Below are 20,750 nucleotides of genomic sequence, written 5' to 3' on the forward strand. Positions count from 1 at the left end.
GATGCAGCCGTGGTGTTTTTCTGGGATTGGGATGACTGGGAGAAGCTGCGGAGGCTTATCGTACAACAGGGAGAAAACAGCATGCGATTAAAAAAAAATGTCATGCAATAATTTTAGACTTTCAGTCCATGAAAAAGTCTTTGGATTGAAGCATCAACGAAACTAAACAAAGCTTGATTTCCAAGCAGGAGCTTTACACAAACCGCCAGATGGGTTTTATGTTTCCCCCCTTTAAATGATCTGCAGCACACACACACACACACACACACACACACACACACACGCACGCACATGTGCATGAAAAGTCGTCTGAGGCACACCTGTGTGAGTTCTCTCCCCAGCAGGAGGCGGAAAAGCATGACACATTTTTCCACCTCGAGTTCTTACAGATGTGCAGTCTCGCGTGGAGATGCGGAGCTCTCTCTCTCTCTCTCTCTCTCTCTCTGATGGACTGAGGTTACACTTTCAAACAAAGACTCTCGCTGTGATGCACACACCAGTTTCCTACTTCTTTCCTGTAGATTTGTTAAACGGACGATATATTAACTCCCCTCGCGGTGTATCAGAAACCACATGTTGCACATCTCGCGGTAAGACCTCTCCTCCGCGTGCATCAAACCCCTCGGGTGTGCCTAATCTATCATATCAGGTAACAGATCTCTCACGGAGAAAGGAAGGACACTGACATCTGATAAAAAGAGAGAACTCAATACAGTCTTGTACTTGCGCAGTAGGACTCATAACTGGCGCTGCAGGTCACTTTTCACGGACTGTCGCGGTGACAGCAGCTCTGCTAATTGATTTCCGGTGAGACAAATTAAATCTCAGCCTCGTTCTCAACTTAAGCTCAGACATGTAACATATTAAAACACCTTGTGGGCAAAAATGCAACTACTTACAGACCTTTTAGGCTACCTGCTCGTGGTTATTCTAAAGGATAAAAGGGGATTAAACCCAAGGGGATGGTAATACCGACCTGCATATTTAACCTCTGCACGCAACATCTGCAACATACTCAAAAAGCCGGTCCTCTGCTCCAGCCTACACTTTCCACACAAATGCTTACTACATGTGCCATTAATGTGGCAACGTATATGATTAAACGCTGCTGGAGGCTTTAATGGTTTATAACTTTTAACAATGTCAGGTCATGCGAAAGATGTTTTTTTTCGATGCGCCTTGCGAGTCAAACGCGGGGGCGAAATGTGTTCCAGAAGGGGGATTTTAGTCCACTGAACTGAAGTTTTCATTTCATCTCGTGAAAATTAAGAATGTGTGACATGCTTATGGTCTCGCAGGGACTTTGTGTGCAATGCAATGCAATCCGTTTGTTCGGGTGATATGAAGTCCGATCTGTAAATGTTGTACAGACATGTTGTTGTTTTTAAACAGTACTTTCATAGCGCGCGCGTGCACAACACATAAAACTGAACATTCAAACTCACTCTGCTTAATTGTGTGTGTGTGTGTGTGTGTGTGTGTGTGTGTGTGTGTGTGTGTGTGTGTGTGTGTGTGTCGTGGTTCAAAGTTGTAACATGCTTGATTTTTCCTGATTTGGATATGTCAGAAATAGTCAACGTGCATGAAATGAAAACGAAAGAATGATGATGCATTGATAAGTTCAGTAAAAAAAAAAAGAAAAAAAAAAAAGCAAACTGTCTGCAGCTTCTTCACAAAGTTCCTACTTGGTGACCAATGCGCAGCGAAAAAGAAGTTGTGCAGCAGCTCTTACCTGCGATATGGACATGTTCAGGTAGAGAAAGAGCCCCGTGGTGGAGGCGATCTGCAGCACCACCACCACTATCACCACCATCGCCACCCACATCTTGGACGGCGCTTCCCGGCGCGCCGTCCCGCTCGGTCCGCCGGCCGGGACCATCATGTAAGTGGTGGACTCGCTGCTCACCGATCTGTAATAATCCTGGTGCTGCTGCTGTGCGCTCGGAGTGGCCATGGCATTCCCGACGCATTAGCAGACCACACAGACAATTTAAAAAAAACAAAAAACCAAGGGAACAGCAAAACAGTACCAACAACAACTTCCACGGAGTTTGAGCCACACACACACACACACACAGAAAAAGAAAAAAATGGAGCGAAGTTAGATCTCCATGCGTCCGCTGCTGCAAACGGTGCTTTTCATTGTGGAGCTCACAGCGAGGGTAGACGACCAAGTGTAGTTAAAGTTCGGATGTGTCCATGTCTGTGCGTAAAGACGAGCTGCTGCTGTGAAGGCAGGCTACGCCGGACTGATGATGAGCTGCAGCCCAGCGGGGGAGGGGGGGGGAGGGGGGGGGAGGGGGGGGGGGGCAGCAGAGAGGGGGCTGGCTTAACCTTTTCACCACCCTGGAGCTGCGGAGGAATCCTCTCTCTCCTCCCTCTCTTTCTCTCTCTCTATTTTAGTTTCAACAGTGCTTTCTAGGCATGGGACACTGGGGCCAGACATTGCAACAGCAGAATATAAAAGTGTCGAACTTAAAATTCCCATTTCCCCACAGTACATAATAAATATAAGGATTATCTTTTGCTGATTTTATCACACAATTCACAATCTTTTCAGAACATGTTATTCCCTGAGTAGAAAGTAGATGAATACAGCTCGTCTTGATGGATCCCAAATTGATTTTATTCCCCCCCCCCCAAAAAAAATCTCCATCTCAATACATTATACGGTCCTTGGAAACATGTTGTCGGTCTCCATAGATTGATTGATTTATGTCCTCCTGAGACTCGGGTTCAGGACGAGCGATAGTGCCGCTCTCCCCTTTAGATTGACCTTTTTGTTTTTCAGGAATGTGCAACGTCAAAGACTGCACTGAAGCTGAGACGATCCATCCCAACAGATCTTATCAGCTATAAAGACAGATGAAGTGTAGAAAACGTCATGTGACCACTTTATATTTCTCTCAGTGTTCTGTCATAACTAATTGATTTTGGCTCGTTAACGCAATAAAATTTCCTTTTTTTTTTTACCACTTTCTGGGATTCTATTTTTATTTCAACTGTTTACGAGTTTTTAAAACAGGCAAATGTTTTTGTTGTCCTCAATTGGAAGTTTTTTTTAAACAGATTGATAACTTGTGTTTTTGGTTAACAGAAAATAACGACATACGAATCTCCATCGTCTGATTTATTCATGTTGTTCTCTGAGCCGCCCCCCCCCCCCCCCCCCCGCTGTTTGTGTGTATGTTTGCCTGCGGTCTGTTTTACAGCTTGACTCTGTTTGAGAGCAAACAACACCGCTCCAGTTAAACGCAGCGAGAACAAGCCAAGCCTTGGTTGGAAGTTCAACTTCCCAAAAATCATCCTGAATAGTTCCGACGATCCTGGACACATTCGAACAAATGACCACGAATTGAATTTGAGAGATTTATGGAGGATTTTTAGCCTCCAGCCAGTCTTAAATCACTTGGAAACCTTTAGTTTCAGTTTTTATCATTTTGGCCTTTTTGGTCATAAAACAGTTAAGAACAGACGGACAATACATAATTATGTGGTCAAACTTGTGCAATGTGTCTACAAGGCATCTTCGAACAACAAGCTTTCCTTTAATATCTTCTCTAGACGTACAAACAGCTGAGGAACAGTCCGCTAATGCCCGCCAGTCAGAACTGTTCGTCCAGTCGGCGAAGCAGACCGGAATAAATGGCTGCCAATGGAACAGCTATGACCATTAAAGGTCACGTAAAATAGCACACATTAACTTCACTTGACTTTATCAAAAATCCGTTGGAGTTTTATTTCCACTCGTGTCTGTTCGCTATTTCGTGCCCATCCTTTCCTGGAAATCTCAAACGGTTTGGATTCTGAGAGTTGTTGCGAATCAATTTGAAGTCCAGAAAAAGGTTCCACCAAGTAACAGAAAATACAGCTGAAATACACTTGGGGGGGCCAACTCCAGATGTGGAAACCATCACTTCCACTGACCTGGACTTGACGGCCCCTTTAGGTTCAGAAAACAAATCTCTGCTACTTTCTTATCCCAGGACATCAGATATGAACACTTTGAGTCTAATCCAGATTGTCTCAGGGGGGGTTTTGGGAGAGCTTTGGATAATGTCAACCAAAAGTGCATCGCATCCATCTGTGCCTCCACAATGCTCGTCATTATTACAATACATGAACAAGCAGAGTCCACCCAAAGCGGACTACCCAAACTAGACTTCAAGGATAAAACAAGATGGCGTCTATTGACCTTGCACCCCTCGTTACTAAAGTCGATTAAATACCAAGCAATTAAAAAAACATGTAAACAGACTTGAGCTTGTACTTTTTTAATCTTCTGACTAATCACTGATGGCAGAGGTTTGCTGTGTGAGGTGACCATCAGAAGTGACTAATCCCATTCATACATATTCATACCCCATTGACAAAGCAGTGGGAGCAACTTGGGGTTCAGTGCCTTGCCCAAGGTCAGGTCGGACATGTTGCTGCAGGAGCTGGGGATCGAATCCCCGAGCCTTCATGGTTGAGAGACGACCGACTCACTCACATGTTGATGGACGTGACGAGGTTTTGGGTTTAAAGATCTGAAGAGTCTTTATCTAATTGATACTTCGACCCTTCAAGGTCAAACGTTTGAAACCAAAAAACAATCGAGTCTCGAAAACAAAGTTCTAAAAAAGACGACTTTCGTCCAATGATTTGGTGAACAAATCGACCGTACTGGGTAACGCTGCAACTGAGTTCCTGCAAAATGTCTCCTTGGTTGCCAGTAATGATGTTACCATCCAAATACGAGAGGTATTTTTCGAGCTCTTCCAGGGAGAACTTCAGGACAGCCAACATCCTTTTGGAGGGAGACAAGAAATTCCAAATCCAGAAGCTTTCTTGATTTATCGCGGTACGACACCTATAAATGTCGAAACAAAAGGACTTTGGTCCGTTTGGATTTCCAGAACTTTAGATTCCAATTTGTTGCTGGAAAAAAAAAAAAGCTCTTAAACACTTTTCAAACCTTCCACTGCAAACGACAGATAAACCAGAGATACATGACGATCTTCGGGTTGCTATCAACAAATACTGTTCTGATGACATTTCCAGAATCTCCAATCACTTCAGCGATGCACAGTTCAGTTACAAGTGTATTAAAAATAATCCCCAATTGTCGTCCCCAAGTTTGTTTTGGAGGAAAATCTGTTGCTTAGCTCTAAGACCTTAATGTAGTCGTAAGGCAAAAAGCTGATAAATTGGAGCATTTCTTTGCAATAAAACTTGAGAACGCTTTAGTTGAATATTTCCAAAATGTCTTTCTTGCTTTGTTTCACTTTTGTCCACGGCTGCACATTCTGTTCAAGTGTAATAACTTTCAATCGTTCCTCTTAACGACCAGGAGCGGCGCCTTCCTTACATGGTGTCAAAAAAACAAGGTAGCCGCGTGTGTAGCCAGTAGCTAAGAGTCCCTAATAAAAAATAAAGTTGCAACAGATCAGCCTTAAGATCTGTTTTTGAAGGCAGCTGAACTCATAAATTCATCTCCCATTTCTTTGGATCCAAGCGCTGAGGTCTGAGTCTGTTTAGGTGGATCAAACGCAAAATGATTCTCGGTGCTCTAACTCGATTAACCCACCGCTGATAAGACACGTCTGATCGTCTGATGCGCTAAGCTGTGCGATCCTGCGTCCCATCACTGAGATGCAGTCAGACAAGACAAAGTGCAGTGTTGGTGATGACGGGCTGAAGGGAACACAACCTGTGAAAGATTGAAGACAGGAGATAAGTCGTGAAGAATTTCAGAGATGCAAGAAATCCACACGTGGTTTATTGCAAAAAGCTGTTGCCATCAAACGTGTGTTTGGCAGAAGTCTGTCTATCTATCTATCTATCTATCTATCTATCTATCTATCTATCTATCTATCTATCTATCTATCTATCTATCTATCTATCTATCTATCTATCTATCTATCTATCTATCTATCTATCTATCTATCTATCTATCTATCTATCTATCTATCTATCTATCTATCTAGTATTCGTTATGTTTGCGTACGTAGCTGCTGACAAGACATTGAGTACTCCTACCATTAAATTTCATTATAGCATAAAAAAAACTCTCGTCCTATAAGCATGTGTCAGAGTACTTTTTCTCATCTCCTCCCTGTCTGTTTTGGCAGCCAGTCTCCTGACAACACAAGTATTTCTCCAGATGTGTGTGTGTGTGTGTGTGTGTGTGTGTGTGTGTGTGTGTGTGTGTGTTTCCCCCCCTGACACCACAGCTGTCCACCCAGCCCTGCAGCTTATCTGTGTGCACATATGTGAGTGTGTCACATTGGGCCGTGTCCCGTGGTGAGAAAACATAATGGTGATCAGCAGAGGGAGTTAGAAGTTCAGACTCAGCGTTTTATGACATGTTGAGTATCAGAGCCAACGGACGATCACCAACCGCAGCCAGGTCGTCGTAATGTGCATTGTTTATTGGCATACGCAAGATGAAGTAAAGCTAACATTTCTATTGCTTCAATAAATAGTTGAATTAGGGAGGGAAATGAAACATTTATTTATTATCTACATTGACTTGTGGAGACATTTATTGTTGTGAAGACACAACATTAAAAAATATAACTCTACCAACAAGGCAAGAAGTCCAACGTCATGCTAGCAGCTCTATGCTAGCATAGACTTTAAAAAGATGGCCCCCTAAGAGAAAAGCCAAAAGCTTTAGATTCCCCTCCTGCCGACTGGCTGCACATAAACCCCGCCTCCTCCATGTTAACAGATGGGACATTCGTCAAACTTTAGAATTAAATTACACATTGCACATATATTTTCTCAAACATTTTTTCTGTCGTAATGGTTGGCCATTATCATGCTGATATATCTCCAAGTTTCCAGAAAACTTTGGTTTTAATTTATTATTACATAAAGGGGGAACCCCATAGATTTGAGATTAAACCCAGAGCTTTTTCTAACAAACGTTCCCCACCAAAAAACAAAAAATACTCAGGGGACGAAGAATAAACCAAAGAATACAAAAGGGACTGGAGACCCTGGCCAAAAAGAACAAAAGATGGGAAGGTGCTGAGCCAACCACACAATAGGATGTCACTCTCAGCCCCTACCCCTAAATTATCTAAGAAATAAATGTATGTAGAAGAAAAACGTCCTACGATCTCAAGCATAAACTCAAAGAATAAACCCAGCACATCGGTAAAGAAATGAAAACCTGGATCGTTGGGGGGAAAGAGAGCAAAGTAAAATGCAGAAGCAGAGTTCCTCATGACATGCTGCATAAGAGATTAAGATAAGATTTGAACCCGGGGTCGCTCGCTTGGAGGACTACGGTCTCTGCACATGTTTTTTTTTGTTTTTTTTTAATCAAATACATGATAAAAACACAGTTTTCTCTTTCTTAGAAAATGTGTGTAAAGTATGTGGAATATTTCACATTTATTGGCACAAACAGTAATAAAATGCAACGCTGAGGTTTTGTTATAGTGTCAAAAACGCATCGTCTCGAGGAATCATTGCTGGAGATCTGTTCTCTTTGAGTTCACTTTCACCTCTAATCAGAATGGATCCTTTATTCTCGTAAGACTCTCAGCACTCCTTATTGACTCACTTTCGGTCAACAGGATTAAGTTGTCAAAGACAAATTACAGTCTTTATTATTCCTCCCAATCGCTCCATCTGTGTTGCGTGAGAGAGAAGGTGTTTTGTATTGCTTGCAGATCTGTTTGGATGTTCACACAGGCTCGCAAACACATGAGGGCCTCGACAAGGACCAGAGAAGTCTTAATTCAAACCTGCTTTACCATTGTTCACTCAACTGGTCAACTACAGAGTTTTTCATCCTCTGACAGCATATTGATGTGGAAAACAAAAAGAAAACATCAGTTTTTTTCCTCTGCTGAATCACATCCTAGTTTGGTTTAGCACCATGTTTCAGTCGTCTTTCTGGCCAACCACAATGGCAATTAAGTTCATAAAAGGAAATGAATGAATCAAACTGAATCCATTAGTATTTTCAGGCTGATGACAAGGGGAAATAATTAAGGATGCCATTCAGTTATTAAGTTAGTCAGAGCATCATTTATTGGTGGTAAGACGCAAATCCATCAATTGCCGATAGGGGAAATGTGGTCAAAGCTTTACTCATCAAAAGAAATCTCAAGGGTCTTAAAGTCAGCCCTTAAAAATAATAGTGTTTTTAACAATTCATACAGTGGAATAAAGCTAACAGATGGCATGCATATTTATTCAGAATCATTTTGGTTTCACGTTTCAAATATTTCATCAAATCCAGTTATTGTCATACACTCATGGTCATGTCACTGACTGCATGCTGACAACACTCTCATTGCTCCTGTGTCACCATCTACAGGACAGTTGGAGATACCGCACTTTAATTCCTATTGAAAATAAATGCATTGGTCCCCTGCCAATGTACATTTGTTTTCCAACCTGGACTCATTAAATATGCGTCATTAAATATGCCAGACTGTGTTTCTGTTATAAGTTAACCATCTTTCTGTTGGATCGCTGTTGAGTTTCTCCGATCAATTTCAGATATTTCACAACCAAACTGGATGAACCCAAACTGAACTTTGCTGAGAAATAAATTCAGTAAACCAAATCAGTTTCAGAGTTTGCACCTTTATTATTACTCTAAATCACACTTTAATACAAAAGGTCAGGCAGATCGCCTGCAGGCAACATGTGGGTGGACACCAGTGTTTTCTGTGTGTCTGCAAGTCATCAACTACATACACAATCCCATTTCACATTCCAATAGGCTCCTGCTGTATTTGAGGTTGTAAATTGAATAATAAACTATACCAGACATTTCTTTCTTTCTTTGTTTTGTTTTTTTTACCAACAACTTGAAAGATGAGCAACTGAAAACACAACTGATGACAAAATTCTTTGGTAAATCTGGAGAGAAAAAACATATTAGAGAACAGCTAATGCTAGCATAGAAGCACATCCTTGAAAACAATAACATGTCTAGCGTTATTGTAGCTCGATAGTTAGCTTCCTAGGTTTTTTTTGTCAAAGATTATATAATTATGTTATCTAGGAAATGAAGCCGTCCTATTGTGACTTTTAAGATGACCAAACTGCTTTGAGTCTTTCCCCAGATAACAGTAAAATTGTGCAGCAAGTGGCTACTCATTTAGCTTGTTGAATATTTAGTTTTTCTTGAAATATGACCTGTGACCCTCCAGTTTTTCACAGTTCAGTGAGTGAACTATTGAAACACTATCTGACCTTAAAAGGAAAATGGCCGCCATTTGAATGTGGTCACTTAATCATTTAATCATCAGACAACCATTTTTAATTTCATCAAGCGAGGAGGTGAGGATGGTCTCAGAAAGTTGGTGGGCTAATTGATTAAGATCGCTAGTTTCAGCAATCAGATCTCGGTTTTTGAAACTCAAGACAGAGTCTATGATGTCACATGAAAGAGCCTCAGCAAAAGCCACCATCTTGGCTCCATTGTGACCCTCAATTTCCGAATACTCCTTTGCCAAATCATCTGTGGACAGCGAGCGCATTAGATGTTCCATTAACTCCACACGGGGATCATTGTTGGCACCGGCTTCTTCCTCCTTCGGGGTTGTCGGAGGAGGTGATGGCATAAAAACTTTTGCCAGACCTCCTTTGAGCTTCTTGGCAAAACTGTATCTGCTTCTCTCTAACTCAGGAAGGAGGGGTGTCGTTGGAGGGGCATCAGGGTAGTCGATGGATCCCGAAACTTGGAACCCTGACTGAGACAAGGGTGCATGGCATGGCTGGATGTCTTCAGAAGTCTGGAACTGATTGCCTGGATCTATCTTTGGGTAGAAATCCGAAAAGTCCTCCTCCAAACCTTCGGCCTGTTCACCATCTATTTCTGATTTCAAGCTCTGAATTGTATTCTGACCTCGACTGACTTCCCTCAGAGCCTCCTCAACCACAGCTGACGCTAACTCTTCGGCTAACATCTCCTGGTTTTGGTTGAGTCTGGACTCCACTTCTGGTTCCACCATTTCCATTCGGTTTAGACATGACTGGATTATGTTCTCAGTCATATTTTGGGCAAACTGCTCAAGAACCACATTGTTTTGGTGGCTTGTCTTGAGGCTTTTAGATCTGCCAAGGTTTCCTTGATCGGGCTCTGGCGCCCTTGGATCAGCACTCACTTCCTGCATTGGATCCTGCGAGAATAAAAGCCATAATTAAAGTAATATTTAAGAAAATATTGTCTTTTTAGCAACAAGAACGTGGAAAAGGTCAATGTAAGACACGAGCACTGAAAGGAGTCCAAAGATGGTTTGAATCTCTGCCTTGGTCCTATTCAATTTTGTGTTGTATTTGAATAAGGCTTGCCAACATGTTCAGTTAAAGCCAGACAGGACATAAATATTTCTCCACAATGATCCCCTGTTAGCATCTGCACTATAACTGCTTCGACATTCTTGGCTTGCTTGAGAGGGCGAAAAGATTTAGATACGTCTCAAATTGAAAGAACCCTATAGAGCATGAAAGAAATGCCCAAAATATAGAGAAGAAACAACAGAACAAAATCAATCCCATCTGAAGCCTCTGACGGAAAGAGCTGAGGCCTCAACCACAGCATGTCACCATATGAGCTGCAAACCAGTCAGGATGCAACAAACAGGAAGTAGGGTTTGCTGTTAGATAAGCAAAAGCTCTGTATACACATCTGTAGTTAATTGAGCTAACACTTTGTCTGATAAATAAACTTAAAGGCAACAAGACAAGAGTGGAATAAAGAGAATATTAACGTTGTCTTTTTGGTAGTTTCACTGTTCTTTGAGTCATTTTAGAAACAAATCGTATTTTGCTTGAGATCTTGAAGACTGTTGACTGTCGTTTAAATATTAAAGTGACAGGCCAGCATTTTGGTTTATACACTTTTCACTTTGTGGTTGACAATAGAATGGAAGAATAGGGATACTCTTCTTTTATCTGTGCAGTTCTTTTGAAGCTCCTGCGATCAACCAGTTAGCCTAGCTTAGCTAAAATGAAACTAAATGAAATTCGCTTGCTAATCCTCAGTGTAAAGAACTGTTATCTTCACAACAACAACTTCAGAGATCCTATATTTGTTTAATTTGTCCACAACTGAAGAGCTTCATTTCAAAGCAGTCTTATTAACAATTACCAAAGTGGCTGTAGCTTAGCATAGCATAAGTTGATTGACATTAGAAGCCCCTGCTAGCAACATATCTGATATTTATTTGTTTGTATCTTAGTGCTGTAAATGGTTGCTTACGTTGTTAAATATTGTCAAGCTACAGACAAACGTTTAGTCAAGATAAACTTCATGAAGTTATTGTGTCCTTAAAGTAACATTTCCAATGTGAACATCACAAGTTGCTGAGTAGGTAATCATTTGGTACATCATTTGTCCTGCTGACTTTGGGAAAAGTAACTTGAAACCAAACGTAACACCCACCTAAGCTAATCACTGTAATTATCTTCTTTGTTTTTTGCTAAAACGTTTAATACTTTGATTATCTCCGTTAAAGAAATTTTTTTTTAAACCAGCAGTGGAGTTTAGGGTTTTCTGGTCGATATGTGATCAAAGCTATTAACCATTGAGATAGGTACGTTTGAATTTTGAAGCAATCTAATTGGATGTATTTTGGTTTAACAATTAGCAAAGTAGAATGTAGAAGGAGTCAAGCTAGCACAGCTTGAGTCAAGCTAGCACAGCTTGCACAGTCAAGCTAGCACAGCTTGACTAACAAAGTACAGAAAGATCCCTGAAATCAGGTTCACATCAATTCAAATCAATTTGATTGCAATTCCAAACACACTATTCTCTCGAGGATTAATCTTCGTGCAGCCAAAGACAATGATGCTCCAAATGACCCCAGAGGTTGGGAAACAACAAATGCATCTTGGTGTGCACGCATGACGACTTCTTAAGGAGTGCCACAGTTCAATCCTGGCTTCAGTCGCTCAGTTGACCACAGCCCGAGTTTAAAGACGAACAGAGCTATTAGACGAGAACATGATGCAGAATGAAGCGCAGATGTGGAACAAATTACAGCTAAACTGAAGAATGCTCTCTCTTGGCGATGCCTCTCGGATGGCCAATCCAAAGTTTAGAAGACGAGGAAGTTTCGTCGCTATCTGTGTGTTTGCGTGTTACTCAGGCCTGTCTACTCAAAGTCTGGTCATGGGAATGCCATGTTTCACCGACAGCCTCATATAACACCCTGACACCATTTCTATTAAGGCCTTCAAAAAACAGTGGAAAAGGCAATACCTCACATGAACTTTTGTTGAATATTTTTTTAATTTCACGGCCTTTTATACAATGCAATAAATCAAAGAGTAGCCTATAGCTTCCTGCCAAGAATTACTTAGGGTTTTATGGTCTACGTTAGTTGATTAATTACACACAATATTTTCTAAAGTGAGGTATTTTGTTTGATATATTGTAAGCATCAAACTGAAAAACAGAAAATGTAGACAGATAAAACCAAAACGTATGTCAAAGTCGCTGAAAATGGATCGAAGAAGTATTGCAGATTTATGACGATACCTGACAGGAAGACGGAGGTGTTGTTTGAGCCCACTGGAGGATATTATAGGCTAAATGTTGATTTAGTGTTTTGCAAAATGTGAAAGCATGACACAGGAAACATCAGGAGGAGCTGACTGTAGACAAACTTACCAGTTTTGCGTCTTCTGTGCAAATGACTTGAAACGGAAATGATTTGACAGAAGAGTGCGCACGTCTCCCTCACTTCCTGTGTGTGTGTGTGTGTGTGTGTGTGTGTGTGTGTGTGTGTGTGTTCATGAGAGAGAGAGTGTGATAGTTAAGAGAGAAAGTGTTCAACCTTGTGAAGAAATCAGCAAATAGCTAAATGCGTGGATATCTAAACCTCCACTGAGAATGTTCGAACCTTTGACTTTGTTTGGAAGAGATGATAACCAGAAGATGAAAGAGGGGGGGGGATTAATTTCACTTTTGAAATTGTTTTTCACTCCACTTTAAGAATAAATCAGGAAGAGTGCAATTGAGGTAGCATGGTGCATGTTATCAGATATGTTAAATGTACATGACTACAGAATCATTTATTATAGTGTAGTGCAGTAAAAACAACAATATTTACTTTCAAACTGAACAGTATGAGTAGAAGTATACGGTTACATTGAAAGATGGATGGATAATTAGATGGATGGATGGATACATGGATGATGTTGGATGGATGGATGGATAGATGATGTCGGATGGATGGATGAATAGATGATGTTGGATGGATGGATACATGGATGATGTTGGATGGATGGATGGATAGATGATGTCGGATGGATGGATGAATAGATGATGTTGGATGGATGGATGAATAGATGATGTTGGATGGATGGATGGATGGATGGATAATTAGATGGATGGATAATTAGATGGATGGATGGATACATGGATGATGTTGGATGGATGGATGAATAGATGATGTTGGATGGATGGATGGATGGATGAATAGATGATGTTGGATGGATGAATAGATGATGTTGGATGGATGGATGAATAGATGATGTTGGATGGATGGATGAATAGATGATGTTGGATGGATGGATGGATGAATAGATGATGTTGGATGGATGGATGATGTTGGATGGATAAATGGATGAACTTTATTGACCCCCAAATTGTTCAAACACTCTCACACAGAGAGCGCCTCACATTTGTGCTGGAGTGAACTCCCGGCATACTGGACGACTAAAACAGAAGTTTTTTCTGTGATGCGTCACCTCCATGACACTGTTGGGGCTGAACCCCACCTTTCTGTGCAAATCCACAGAATTATGAAAGTATTCCTCACAGCACGGATGGACGCAATCTGTCTAACTCCCATAAAAAGCGTTTAGTGCTTGGCGAGGACAACAACAGGGTGGGGAGCTAAAATAAAAGCAGTGTTGTCAGATGATATCTCTCTGTAGACTTCATTAGACGCCAGAATGAACTACAGGCCGGTTCAAACTAAGTGTATGTGGGGTGAATTCTACAGCTTTTTGTGTTGTTGAATCTTTTCATTGATATTAGATCCCAAATGACTTCCAGTAAAGACCTTAAGTTTATTTATTTAGTTCTCTTCAGATATACTTTATTGCCTGTATTCCTTTCAAACAGACATGAATCAAAGATGACCTCCCAGACCCCTGGCAGCAGAGTGTACGCTAGTGGCCAGCTTTTCCCTGCGTCCATTTAGTATCTGCCCTCCGTGTGCAGAAGTGGGATTTTATAGCCCTCTGTCATCCAAACTGTTGCCGCGGTAACTTTGTGTTGTTGGCCACAGAAGACCCTCTGCGCTCTTTCCACTCCAGTTCAGGAAATTATCTGTGTGTCAGTGAGCTCATTGCTCAGCATGAACGCTGCAGCCGAGGGTTATTATAGAGCCTTTCGAGCGTCTGTTGGGAAATCAAGGAACGCCAGTCTGCGTTGCACAAACGCATCAAAGAAAAGCAACTCTGACGTGTTGGATTCAGCTTTCTTTACTGAGCAAATTTACTTAACAAGGTCGTAGCAGCCAAAACATAGCGAACAATAATGCTTAGACAGATATCCTTAACTAAGATATGATAAGCCTTTATTCGCCTTGCAAACGGAGGAATTTAAAGTGTTAAAGCAGCAAAGCATCCAGGATCGCAAAAGAAAATCACACAGTGCAAAATTAAATTATATAGAAATGTAAAAAAAAAAAAAAAAAAAACGCTTCAAAAAATAGTTCATAGAGCCAGTAACTTCAAGATGTAAGTCTGTATGAACTGTATGAACACTATGATACACACAGTGCATATAAGGATTGGACATGTTTATTGCACAATTGGTCCCATAATTTTATTACCGCCATCCAAATCAAATTAAAATAAAGGAACAAAGAATATACGTAGCCTACGCCCCACGTTCCTTTGGCTCCTTCGGACACATCTGATGGTTTTAACAAGCAGATGGTATTGGCTTATTTGTCATATCTGATTAAAATCATGCATTTCAGACTAAAAAAAAAAAAAACAACAACTGCATTTTAATTCGAAACTCACTCCATAATTCTGCTTTTATTGCAGGAATACCAACATCTGCATCAATTCTTTTACGGCTTATTTTGACAAACATAATGTATATCAGCTGCAGCCGCTCCATCAATTACCATATGAAATATGTTTCGGTTCTGTGCATGATGATCGGACTGCAATCACTGAAACAAACAATTCACAATCACGGAGAAGAAACATCCATCCTCAGGACATCCCAACTCCTTTACTCATCACCACGTTTGTTTCACAAACACGTGTTGAAATAACTTCATTGAAATAAATAAAATAAAGAGTTAAAAGTTACCGTGCAGCACTGGTATTAAAATAGTTGAATGAAAGGCAGCTGTGAACAGGTGAGTCTTCAACCTGGATTTAAAGAGGGGAGAGTTTGAGCAGACCTGCAGCAGGATTTTAACATCTATTCTCTGACAGACTGGGAACCAGTGTAAAAAAACATACTTTATGGTTTATTCTAAAAGGACAGCTTTAATATGAAATGAGTTCAAAACTAAGTTAAATAATGTTTTAACATTTGCATTTAAAGTGGAATGCTATGTGAATAAATATCCAATCCAATCCACTTTATTTATATAGCACATTTAAACAACAAAGAAATGTCTCCAAAGTGCTGTACATTTAATAATAAAAACAATCAAACAACAATTTCCAAGGCGATCCCATAAATAAAACAATAAAATCAATAAAAGATGTAGTAAACTAAAATATCAAGGTAAATGTAAACATGGACTTTGAACAAGGAAAAAAGGAACATGCAACGTTCTTCTGATCATGCGCAGTAAGGATTTAACCAATTTCACTTTGTTTTGCAGTTTTAAAATAAGTGCATAATCTGCTGTGGTTAAAAGTAGTGCCTCCCTCGTGAGAGGAAAACGTCAATAATAAATTCCCAAACGTGGTTTTAAAACCGCCCATTGGTTGATAGTATGTTTGAAAATTGTGCATCTTTCATGCTACTTCAGGGTTCGTTTCTTTTATGATTCGAGGAAACACGGTGGGCGGGAACTAAACAAAACATGTCGTTTGGATTTTACGTAGCTAAATAAAACGCGTCAGCTTTTAAATAAATCGAGAAATGTTGAACAAAAATTAACAACACTGTGCCAAAAATTATGAAGATATTTTAAATACAAACGCGACAGATGTACGTCGGGCAGAGCTGTTATTTTCAAACCAGCGCTCCCTAGCAACGGCATCCCAAGCGGCTCCCCGATTGGTCCGCCTGGCTCGAATTCCAGCCAATGAGAGCGAAGCGCAGCAGATTTGGATCCGCAGCTGAAGCACTTTGTTGTTTGAGTTTCTCGGAGAAACACAGCGAGACTGGATTATTATCACCGAGATTTGACGATTTTATTCAGCGACAGAGTCAAACGAGGGTGCATCCTGATAAAAAATAAAAGGTAATTTAAAACAACTATTCTAGACTCTTATAGTTCAGTTCATGTCAAATTAGAGCCGGTTTAATGTGTGTAAAAACCCCACCCAGCAGACACAAAGATGCTCTGTGGAAACTCTGTTTGGCTTGTTTCTGTTTTTTTACACCATGCTATTTTGATTATTTTTTTTTTCTTTTTAATTTTTTGCCATGCATTTTTTTTTTTTTAAATTTGCATTTGATTTTGCATTGCAGAGTTAGTTAGTGTCTTTAAAGGAGCCAGACATGCCTGTACCGAGGGGAAGGAAGCCCTCAGCTGCTGCTGGGAGCCAGATACCCAAACTAACCTCAACCAGCAACAAGAACCAGGTAAAACAAATAAATTAAATAAAGCATTTTCAAACCAAATTATCATGAGATAACCAGCATGAAATAAGCAGCTAAAGTTAATGTGCAGACTATTTCTTCTTCTTTTATTTCTGCACTGAGGGGGTTTCTGTGTTCGGTTGCAGACTCATGTATGCATTTGTGTTGCAGGAGGATGGCACCCAGGCCAAGAGGTCCTCGTCCCCCCCTCGTGGAGCCCCGAAAAAGAGGACCGCTTTCATCGACATCACCAATGTGAGTCTTTATTATCAGTCACTCTGGTTTTGTTCCTAATGATTTTTTAAAAGCATTAACCTGAAGAACGTTTAGACGACTGTGGAGGATGTGAACCCTGAATCGAAGCAGCGTGCACCTCCTGCAGGGAGATGCGTCTTACAGCCAGTTTTAGCTTTTTGGATCGACACGTACACATCGAGGTGTTTCTGACGTTTTAGACGCAATCAAAGACGTCTGATCATCCTGCGAGCAACGAGCTCTTAGCCTAGATTTTGAAATCTTCGTGGAGAGCTGGTGATCGCTTGTTTTGGTGCTGAAGAAGCTCAAATGATGCTCGACAATTGAAACATGGGGAGAGGTTAGAACAGCAGGAAGGTTTACAGACCCATGCAGAGCTGGCTAAACACTGAAGATACAGTGTCCACCACACGGTGACCTGCGTGAGCATCCACTCTCGAGAGGAGGGGGAGACGGCTCTCTGTAATGTTTTGAATTTAGACTGCAGTACCCATTTCAAACACTAGGTGTGAGTTACATTCCTCCTTCACCCAAAAATGTTTATAATAATTTAAAAAAAAGTAAAAATGAGCGACTGTGTCTTTCTCAAAGGCTCACAAGGTTCAGATCAGCCTTCCCGGGAGGAAGAAGGACGCGGCGAAGAAGCAGGCAAAGAAGACGAGCTCCGCCTCTGTAGCGACAAAGAACCACGGCATCATCAAAAAGTAAATCTCCTTCCTGTCCGCTCTCTTCCCTCCTTCAATTTCGATCCGTTCGCTTCCTTTTTCGTCGATCTGCCCGTCTTAACACGCGGCTTCCCTCCGCAGGTCTTCTTCGTCCGTGAGCTCTGAGGGGACGCCCGCTGAGAAGGAGAAGCCCGACGAGGACGAGGCGCAGAAGGATGCTGCAGCTCCAGTTGAAGAGCTGGCGGCTGCTGCTGCTGCGCCCCCTGCTGTGCGGGAGGTGCCGGCACACCTTCAGAAACAACACGTGAGGACATTTTCCAGCTTCGACTTAAAGAGTGCAGAAGTGCCTCCAATCTGACCCGTAGAAGAGCTCCGATCTAAGCGCGCTGTCTCCGTCTCTCCGTCCTCTCAGATCCCGGCCGAGTTCGACATCGACTCGGAGAACTCGGAGGACTGCTACCTGTGCCCCGAGTACGCCAAGGACATCTTCGACTACCTCAAACAGAGAGAGGTGAGAGCGCGTGTTCCGAGTCGGGTCTTCGGCTGAGTCGTTTTGGTTTTTTTGTGAACACGGCGCTCACCTCTTTGTCTCGTGTTTTAGGAGAAGTTCGTCCTCTGTAACTACATGACCAAGCAGCCCAGCCTCAACCCAGAGATGAGGGCCATCCTGATCGACTGGCTGGTGGAAGTGCAGGTGACTTTTCCGTGTGTGTGTGTGTGTGTGTAAAGTGGGCGCAGTAATCACTTCTGTAAATTAAAGGTGAAATCAGTGCTGATTAAATCACAACAGGCTGCAAATAAACGACAATTCAAGGAATTAATTAATTAGAAAAATCCAGAAGCCGCTCGGTTGGAAGGCACAAACGTTGTGTGTGTGTGTGTGTGTGTGTCTGTGTGTGTCTGTGTGTGTCTGTGTGTGTGTGTGTGTGTGTGTGTGTGTCCCCCTTTTCTGCTTTTTATTGACAGTTTCCTGTTTCGGCGTTTTTTTCCCCCCCCCCTCCAGGAGAACTTCGAGCTGTACCACGAGACGCTGTACCTGGCCGTGGCCATGACGGACCACTACCTGTCCCAGACTCCGGTCCACAGGGAGATGCTGCAGCTCGTCGGCTCCACCGCCATGCTCATCGCCTCCAAGTTCGAGGTGACGATCTGATGATTTCACACGCCGCCTCATGAGCTCTACGATCCGTTTTTTCACTCACAGACGTTTCAAAATAAATCCTCTTTTGAATTCGTCACCACCTGAGGGGTCTTCTTCATCCATCAGGAGTAATCGGCGACCACGACTCCCTGAGTGAAAATAGCTAAAGTCGTGTTTTCTCATTGCTTCCTGTTTTATTTTGGCGATCCCGCAGGAGCGCAGCCCTCCCTGCGTCGACGACTTCCTGTACATCTGCGACGACGCGTACAAGAGGGAGGAGCTCATCTCCACGGAGGCCAACATCCTGCAGACGCTCCGCTTCGACATCAACATCCCCATCCCGTACCGCTTCCTCCGCCGCTACGCCAAGGTGAGTCTCGTCCTCGTGTCCACGCCACGCCCCCTGCCCCCCCCCCCACCCCACCCTCGACTTCTCACCGTCCCCTGTGCGTCTCCGCAGTGTGTGAGCGCCGGCATGGACACGCTGACTCTGGCGCGGTTCTTCTGCGAGATGAGTCTGATGGACATGGAGCTGGTGACGGAGCGGGGCTCTCGGCTGGCGTCCGCCTGCCTGCTGCTGGCGCTGGTCACCAAAGAGCTTGGAGGATGGGTAGGTCCACGCCGTCGTGCTTCCCAGTGACCTCGTCTTCTTTTCTCCGCTGGTTGTAATTCTCTCTCTCTCTCTCTCTCTCTCGCTCGCTCGCTGCAGAGTGCCATCCTGCAGTTCCACTCCGGGTATCAGACGTCGGATTTGGCGCCGGTTGTCCGAAAGCTGCACATGATGCTGTCGGCGCCTCCCGACGACAAACTGAGAGCCATCAGGAACAAATACTCCCACAAGTACGTACCACACTAAACCGCTTTTTAAATCTGCCCCGTGGGCGACGCCACACGTGGGCGACGCCACACGCGGGCGACGCCACACACGGGCGACGCCACACGCGGGCGACGCCACACGTGGGCGGCTGCCTCGTCAAACGGAGGTTTTCCTCCTACCGTTAAAAGTAAAGTCACGCCCACGCACCGTTGTGTCCTTGACATGTGAAAATGCAAAGACCTTGTTATTATTGTAAAGCGGTCCAGAGCCCTCCGGAGTAGAACAGACCTTTTAAAAAAAAAAAAAAAAAAGAAAAAAAGTTTATTATTATTTTTTCATGCCGAAGCTCGATGCATCAATTTAGCACAGAACAGATAGATAGGCGGGACAGGAAGTCATACACTGACTTCCTGTCAACGACAACATGAAAACAGCCAGCTGAAGGCTGTCGCTGAACGGAGCGGACGCCCAATGCACACAGGAAGTGACCTGACACGCCGCGTGCCTGCGGACGGATGTCGAAGTAACCACGTGTTTGTCTCCTCAGGGTGTTCTTTGAAGTCGCCTCTCTGCCGTTGGTGAACATGGACATTTTGGAGACGACGTTATCACTGAAGAGTGAATAATCTATCCGATGTTCCCCCTCAGTCCTTGTACATAATTTGTTAATATGTTTTAATATTTATAAAAACAGCATCGTCCGTCTTTTTATATAGTGCTGTAAATAAACCTGTTTTTTCCCTGTTTGTGTTGGAAAACAGTTTGAATGAGGGCATTTGTTGTTTCCCGTGTTTTAAATAATAATTATGACTTTTTTATTTTTGTATTTTTTTGTTTTATAAGATAACAGAAAATCAAATGTGGCTTGACGAGTGACGTGTTAGCGTTCAAACTGAGTCGGAGGGGTGAGCGAACACTTCCCTCTACCGATGTCAAGTTCAGCGTGTGTGCGCGTGTGTGTGTGTGTGTGTGTACAGACGTTGAACAGCGTTTATCATGTTTATCCATCACCGTGTGAACTCTTCTGTGTAAAAGACGACCGGATGATGCTGTTGCTCGTTTTGAATGGCTGTCATGCATTCTCTAAAAATAAAGATATGTCTTTTATGTGTTTCA

The 20,750-nt window shown here is 42.5% G+C and overlaps 2 protein-coding genes across 2 annotated transcripts in view; one reads left to right on the plus strand and one right to left on the minus strand.

Moving 5' to 3' along the window:
- LOC306841960 (tumor necrosis factor ligand superfamily member 10-like) overlaps positions 1 to 2,238 on the minus strand; it is a 47,881-nt gene extending 45,643 nt beyond the window's left edge. Inside the window, exon 1 of the mRNA XM_079372002.1 lies at positions 1,733 to 2,238. Within this exon, the coding sequence (XP_079228128.1) occupies positions 1,733 to 1,954 (222 nt within the window). The 5' untranslated portion in view covers positions 1,955 to 2,238. The remainder of the gene's footprint in view (positions 1 to 1,732) is intronic.
- Positions 2,239 to 16,247: 14,009 nt separating this feature from the next.
- ccnb3 (cyclin B3) lies at positions 16,248 to 20,750 on the plus strand. The gene is made up of 12 exons (XM_079372013.1): positions 16,248 to 16,415; positions 16,646 to 16,759; positions 16,928 to 17,011; positions 17,603 to 17,715; positions 17,818 to 17,980; positions 18,089 to 18,187; positions 18,278 to 18,370; positions 18,680 to 18,817; positions 19,032 to 19,187; positions 19,278 to 19,427; positions 19,527 to 19,657; positions 20,182 to 20,750. Exons 2-12 carry the CDS (start codon positions 16,676 to 16,678, stop codon positions 20,258 to 20,260), a joined length of 1,290 nt encoding a protein of 429 aa, XP_079228139.1. The 5' UTR covers positions 16,248 to 16,415; positions 16,646 to 16,675; the 3' UTR covers positions 20,261 to 20,750.

This window comes from Symphodus melops (assembly GCF_947650265.1).
Source record: "Symphodus melops genome assembly, chromosome: 20".
NCBI lineage: Eukaryota > Metazoa > Chordata > Actinopteri > Labriformes > Labridae > Symphodus > Symphodus melops.